General features: G+C 53.1%; 1 protein-coding gene across 1 annotated transcript; it reads right to left on the bottom strand.

Moving 5' to 3' along the window:
• Positions 1–1,092: 1,092 nt before the first annotated feature.
• On the bottom strand, positions 1,093–3,088 carry LOC121875838 (basic proline-rich protein-like; the record flags this gene model as incomplete). The annotated part of the gene is made up of 1 exon (XM_042380548.1): positions 1,093–3,088. A coding segment is annotated over one exon (1,996 nt), but the record flags the coding sequence as incomplete, so codon positions are not given.
• Between the last annotated feature and the right edge of the window lie 4,518 nt (positions 3,089–7,606).

Consider the following 7,606-nt stretch of genomic DNA (forward strand, 5'->3'; position numbering starts at 1 on the left):
ACGATTTTTTTTTTGTTATGGAAATTATACCGGAAATTAACCTGTCTGGTGAAGGAGGTGGGGGGGGGGTCGACGATACCAACAACAAAACAAAGAAACAAAAACACTGGTGGACAAACGGAATATTAATATTTTGATGTAAATAATCTCAAGCGTTCGTGGATTCATCTGGATTGTTACAAAAACGGCCTCTTGTTGTTTTGTGTTTCTGCTGTATCGACTTGTTGGTTTTCTAAAGACTCAAATACAATATATCTTATGACAGGAAACTTTTAGAAAATTTAGAACAATAAAAATCGAGTTGTTCTTACCTCCTTTAATTACTCCAGTCTGTTGATTATTGTTGAGGTGCGGTGGCTGAGTGGAAAACAACACTCGCCACTTTTTCTAAGGATCACTGGTTCACGCTTGGTTCACCTCCAGGTCAACCCAGCTGTGAATGGATACCTGAGACGGCTGAGTGGAGTGGCCGGTCACGCTGTCTGTCTGTCTGTCTGTATCTGTCTATCTGTCCCGTATTAAGGTGTTTAGATCCAGTTGTTATTTACGACTTAATAGTTCACATGAAGATAAGGCACCCTAGCTTATTTCATCCCAGTGTTATTTAAAAACCATACAACATAGATACCAAAATTCAGGTCCACTTCCGGGTTAGGTCTTTAGGGTCGGAGGTAGGGTAAGGAGGAGGGTGGGGGGAGGGGGGGGGGTATCTCACTCCTAACACGTGCTCTTAAAGTGGCAGTTACAGATCACACCTTGAGGGCTTGTTTCAATGGTGGTTGTGACGTCACGGGCGAGAATGGCGTCATCAGCGTGAGGTTATCTGAGATTGCTCGACTTAACGCCCTCTGAGACGTCTATGGATACTCGTTCATTATCTCTTGTCTCATATATTCTCTATCTCTCACGTTATCTTTAATTATGTTATGTTACGTGTGGTTAGGTTAGGTTAGGTTAGCGTAAGAGTGGTTAACCGGATACACACGGCTGGTTTTGTTGGGCGGGTACTACGGGTTCTGAGGAGCGGGTCATAACGTCCAGAGTTCCCGGGAAAATGTTGTTTTGATGAGGCAGCATCGACTTAACTACAGATTAAGGACTTGGCCAGACACCGCTCGGTATTGGGGATATCTGGTGGACCTGGTATAAGGGACCCGGTAGGGGTCCGTGGTAGGGGACCCGGTGGTTGGGGACCCGGTGGTAGTGGACCCGGTGGTAGAGGGACCCGGTGGTAGGGGACCTGGTGGTAGGGGACCCGGTGGTAGGGGGACCCGGTGATAGGTGGACCCGGTGGTTGGGGGACCCGGTGGTAGGTGGACCTCGGTGGTAGGGGGACTCGGTGGGACCCGGTGGTAGTGGACCTGGTGGTAGGGGACCCGGTGGTAGGGGACCCGGTGATAGGTGGACCCGGTGGTAGGTGGACCCGGTGGTAGACCCGGTGGTAGGTGGACTCGGTGGTGGGGACCCAGTGGTAGGGGGACCTGGTGGTAGGGGATCCGGTGGTAGGACCCAGTGGTAGGTGACCCAGTGGTAGGTGGACCCAGTGGTTGGGGACCCGGTGATAGAGGGACCCGGTGGTAGGGGACCCGGTGGGGGGGACCCGGTGGTAGGTGGACTCGGTGGTAGGGGACCCAGTGGTAGGGGGACCCGGTGGTAGGGATCCGGTGGTAGGTGGACCCAGTGGTAGGTGGACCCAGTGGTAGTGGACCCAGTGGTTGGGGGACCCGGTGATAGAGGGACCCGGTGGTAGGGGACCTGGTGGTAGGGGACCCGGTGATAGGGGACCCGTGTAGTGACCCGGTGGTTGGGGACCCGGTGGTTGGGGACCCTGGTAGGTGGACCCAGTGGTAGGGGACCCAGTGGTAGGTGGACCCAGTGGTAGGGGACCCAGTGGTAGGTGGACCCGGTGGTAGGTGGACCCAGTGTGGTGGACCCAGTGGTAGGGGACCCAGTGGTAGGGGACCCAGTGGTAGGTGGACCCAGTGGTAGGTGGACCCGCAGGTGACCCAGTGGAGGACCCGGTGGTAGGGGGACCCAGTGGTAGGTGGACCCAGTGGTAGGTGGACCCAGTGGTAGGTGGACCCAGTGGTGAGTGGGGACCCAGTGGTAGGGGACCCAGTGGTAGGGGACCCAGTGGTAGGGGACCCAGTGGTAGACCAGTGGTAGGGGACCCAGTGGCAGGTGGACCCGGTGGTAGGGGGACCCGTGGTAGGTGGACCCGGTGGTAGGTGGACCCAGTGGCAGGTGGACCCGGTGGTAGGTGGACCGGTGGTAGGGGACCCAGGCAGGACGGGCCAGTGGTAGGGACCCTGGTAGGTGGACCCAGTGGTAGGTGGACCCGGTGGTAGGTGGACCCAGGGTAGGTGGACCCAGTGGTGGGGGACCCAGTGGAGGTGGACCCAGTGGTAGGTGGACCCAGTGGTAGGTGGACCCAGTGGTAGGTGGACCCGGTGGGGGGTGACCCAGTGGTAGGTGGACCCAGTGAGGTGGACCAGTGAGGTGGACCCGGTGGTAGGTGGACCCAGTGGTAGGGTGGACCCAGTGGTAGGTGGACCCAGTGGTAGGTGACCCAGTGTAGTGACCCAGTGGTAGGTGGACCCAGTGGTAGGTGGACCCAGTGGTAGGTGGACCCAGTGGCAGGTGGACCCGGTGGTAGGTGGACCCGGTGGTTGTGGGACCCGGTGGTTGGGGACCCGGTGGTAGGTGGACCCGGTGGTAGGTGGACCCAGTGGTAGGGGGGACCCAGTGGTAGGGGGACCCAGTGGGGTGGACCCAGTGGTAGGTGACCCAGTGGGGGACCCGGTGGTAGGGGACCCAGTGGTAGGTGGACCCAGTGGTAGGGGACCCGTGGCAGGTGGACCGGTGGTGACCAGTGGCAGGTGGACCCGGTGGAGGGACCCAGTAGGGGACCCAGTGGTAGGGACCCAGTGGTAGGTGGACCCAGTGGTAGTGGACCCGGTGGTAGGGGACCCAGTGGTAGGACCCAGTGGTAGGTACGAGGGACCCGGTGGTAGGGGACCCGGTGGTAGGACCCAGGGGGACGGTGGGGGGACCCAGTGTAGGGACCCGGTGGTAGGTGTGACACAGACTTAAAATATATAATAAAAATATACTCATAAAAAGGTTTAAACTAAAAACTCATCCAGTGACAAAACTTAGAAGAAATATTTAGATAAAGATTCAATTCGTGACAAAAAAAAATCAATATAAAATGACTTTGAGAGTATTATACGCATGTTACCTATAATATTACTGTAGGTAGGGTGTTATAGAGGCCGGGGGAGGAGGGAAGATTTACTGTATGCTTAAGAATTACTGGGTTAGATTAGTTATAGTTAGGTGAACGAGATTAACATTAGTTTAAGTTAAGCCGAGGCTGTTTGATTCAGTTTATTTACTTCGATAAATATAGACACGCGTAGGTAGACACAGACATACATACACAGACACACACCTACATACACAGACACACACCCCACATACACAGACACACACCTACATACACAGACACACACCTACATACACAGACACACACCTACATACACAGACACACACCTACATACACAGACACACACCTACATACACAGACACACACCTACATACACAGACACACACCTACATACACAGACACACACACCTACATACACAGACACACACCTACATACACAGACACAAGTGGTAGCGACAGTCTGGTGATATGTATAGACATTGTTAGTTATCTTTTCTCCGTATATAAAGTGAGCGTCAGATACTCCTTGTGGTGGAGGGAAGTTAGGGAGTTAGTCTTCTTAACTCTGTGTTCCTTGATGACCGCTGTGAGAGAGAGAGAGAGAAAGAGAGAGAGAGAGTACATAACTCAACGAGACTCATTTTATTATTATTATTATTATTATTATTATTATTATTATTATTATTAGTATTATTATTATTAGTATTATTATTATTGTTATTATTGTGTGTATAGGTATATGTTCGTTTATTTATATATACTGTATATGTGTGTTTCAGAGTGTGTGTGTGTGTGTGTTCGTGTATGTATGTGTGTGTTCCTATAACCAAATTACTAAGTCACTGTCATGCAAAGGCCCAGAGGAAAGAAAGATAATCTCTCTCTTGTCCTGTCATGTCATGGAGCCTGTTACTCTGTCATGTCATGGAGCCTGTCACTCTGTCATGTCATGGAGTCTGTCACTGTCATGTCATGGAGCCTGTCACTCTGTCATGTCATGGAGCCTGTCACTTTTTAATTATCGTTCATGCACACACACACACACACAAAACAAATGACCACACCTGTTTCCTCCACACACCTGTAATACACCTTAATTAACTTAATATTCTCTGTCGTAAGTTCCCCCCTCAGCTGATATACATGACGTCATAACTTTCCCAATCAGCTGATGTAGATGACGTCATAACTTTCCTAATCAGCTGATCTAAATGACGTCATAACTTTTCTTCTCATTAGCTGTTCTAGATGACGTCAACAGTACAGCCCGCTCGACCCACAGATTAGGTTATGGGTGGGTTATGTTGGGGTTAGGTTAGGTTAGGTTAGGTTAGGTTAGGTTAGAAGCGCCTCCTCCTGCCTCCTCATTAACAAAGCGAGGGAGAATCATTGCCTCACACATATCAGAAAACGGGAACTCTGTGTTAATTAAAGTTTTCCATTAAACATAGAAAACGTACGACCGCCTCGAGAATTTTACCGCCTCCGTGTATCAGAAACTGTGCCAATTATTTTACCTTGATAATTATAGATATACATAGAGAGTTAGAAATAAGAAAGGACTGACGTGTAGGGAGTTAGAAATAAGAGGGGACTGACGTGTAGGGAGTTAGAAATAAGAGGGGACTGACGTGTAGGGAGTTAGAAATAAGAGGGGACTGACGTGTAGGGAGTTAGAAATAAGAGGGGACTGACGTGTAGGGAGTTAGAAATAAGAGGGGACTGATGTAGGAGTTAAAATAAGAGGGACTGACGTGTAGGAGTTAGAAATAAGAGGGGACTGACGTAGGAGTTAGAAATAAGAGGGGACTGACGTAGGAGTTAGAAATAAGAGGGACTGACGTGTAGGATAGAAATAAGAGGGACTGAAGTGTAGGAGTTAGAAATAAGAGGACTGACGTGTAGGAGTTAGAAATAAGAGGGGACTGACGTGTAGAGTTAGAAATAAGAGGGGACTGACGTGTGAGAGTTAGAAATAAGAGGGGACTGACGTGTAGGGAGTTAGAAATAAGAGGGGACTGACGTGTAGGAGTTAGAAATAAGAGGGGACTGACGTGTAGGAGTTAGAAATAAGAGGACTGACGTAGGAGTTAGAAATAAGAGGGACTGACGTGTAGGAGTTAGAAATAAGAGGACTGACGTGAAGACTATGTGGCTGTGTCTATGTGATCAAACTTTACTACGTGGAAAAAAAACCCGAGCTTATCTTGTTCACAGGGGGCGACTTTATGCGATGGTGGTACTCAAACAAACGCGTGGATAAACAGAAAGAAAAATATGAATAATGTGATGTGTTTTCCTTAGTAAGACGACGTAATTCATCTCTCTCTCGTCTGAGGTACTCGACACAGAGACTTCAGCTTCTACCGCAGCAAAACCTTGATCGAGGAAGGAGGAGGGGAGAGTGGGGAGAGAGGGGAGTGGGGGGGAGGGAGAGGTCGGGAAGGAAAGGAGAGGTCGTGGATGAAGAGAGGATAGAGAGGTACCCCAAAAGCCAATCATAACCTGGGAATAGGTGGAGTAGAAGAGGGGGTGGGTAGGGGTAGGGATGGATGAGGGTTGGTGGAGGGGTGGGGATGAGATGAGGGGTTAGGAGGGGATGGATAAGGGGGGGTAAGAGGGGTGGGGATGGGGTGAGGGTTAGGAGGGGGTGGGATGGATGAGGGGTTAGAGGGGGTGGGGATGAGATGAGGGTTAGAGGGGTAGGGGATGAGGGGTTAGGAGGGGTAGGGATGGGATGAGGGGTTAGAGGGATGGATGAGGGGTTAGGAGGGGGTAGGGATGGATGAGGGGTTAGGAGGGGGTGGGGATGGAATGAGGGTTAGGAGGGGTGGGGATGGGATGAGGGGTTAGGAGGGGTGGGGGATGGGATGAGGGGTTAGGAGGGGGTGGGATGGGATGAGGGGTTAGGAGGGGGTGGGATGGGATGAGGGGCTAGGAGGGGTGGGGATGGATGAGGGTTAGGAGATGGTAGGATGGGATGAGGGGTTAGGAGGGGGTAGGGGATGACGAGGTTAGGAGGGGGGGGGATGGGATGAGGGGTTAGGAGGGGGTGGGGGATGGGATGAGGGGTTAGGAGGGGGTGGATGGGAGAGGGGTTAGGAGGGGGTAGGGATGGAATGGGGTTAGGAGGGGGTGGGGATGGGATGAGGGGTTGAGGGGTGGGGATGGGATGAGGGGTTAGGAGGGGGTGGGGATGGGATGAGGGGTTAGGAGGGGGTGAGGATGGATGAGGGGTTAGGAGGGGTGGGGATGGGATGAGGGTTAGGAGGTGGGGATGGATGAGGTTAGAGGGGTAGGGATGGATGAGGGGTTAGAGGGGGTGGGGATGGATGAGGGGTTAGGAGGGGTAGGGATGGGATGAGGGGTTAGGGAGGGGTGGGGATGGATTAGGGTTAGGAGATTGTAGGGATGGGATGAGGGGTTAGGAGGGTGAGGATGGGATGAGGGGTTAGGAGGGGGTAGGGATGGGATGAGGGCTAGGATGGTAGGATGGATGAGGGTTAGGAGGGGGGGGATGGGATGAGGGGTTAGGAGGGGTGGGGATGGGATGAGGGTTAGGAGATGGTAGGGATGGATGAGGTTAGGAGGTGGGGGGGGTGGGATGGATGAGGGTTAGGAGGGGTGGGGATGGGATGAGGGGTTAGGAGGGGGTAGGGATGGGATGAGGGTTAGGAGATGGTAGGATGGATGAGGGGTTAGGAGGGGTGGGGATGGAAGAGGGGTTAGAGGGGGTGGGGATGGGATGAGGGGTTAGGAGATGGTAGGGATGGGATGAGGGGTTAGGAGGGGGGTGGGGATGGGATGAGGGTTAGGAGGGGTGGGGGATGGATGAGAGGTTAGAGGAGGGGGTGGGATGGGATGAGGGGTTAGGAGGGGGTGAGGATGGGATGAGGGGTTAGGGGAGGGGTGGGGATGGGATGAGGGGTTAGGAGGGGGTGGGGATGGGATGAGGGGTTAGGAGATGGTAGGGATGGGATGAGGGGTTAGGAGGGGGTGGGGATGGGATGAGGGGTTAGGAGGGGTGGGAGGAAGGGTTAGGAGGGGGTGAGGATGGGATGAGGGGTTAGGAGGGGTGGGGATGGGATGAGGGTTAGGAGGGGTGGGGATGGGATGAGGGGTTAGGAGGGGTGGGGATGGGATGAGGGGTTAGGAGGGGTGAGGATGGGATGAGGGGTTAGGAGGGGGTGTGGGAGGGATGAGGGGTTAGGAGATGGTGGATGGGATGAGGGTTAGGGGGGGGGGATGGAAGGGTTAGGGAGGGGGTGGGGATGGGATGAGGGGTTAGGGAGATGGTAGGGATGGATGAGGGGTTAGGAGGGGTGGGGATGGGATGAGGGGTTAGAGGGGGTGGGGATGGGATGAGGGGTTAGGAGG

This window comes from Homarus americanus, unplaced genomic scaffold (assembly GCF_018991925.1).
Source record: "Homarus americanus isolate GMGI-L3 unplaced genomic scaffold, GMGI_Hamer_2.0 scaffold10188, whole genome shotgun sequence".
NCBI classification, from domain to species: Eukaryota; Metazoa; Arthropoda; class Malacostraca; order Decapoda; family Nephropidae; genus Homarus; species Homarus americanus.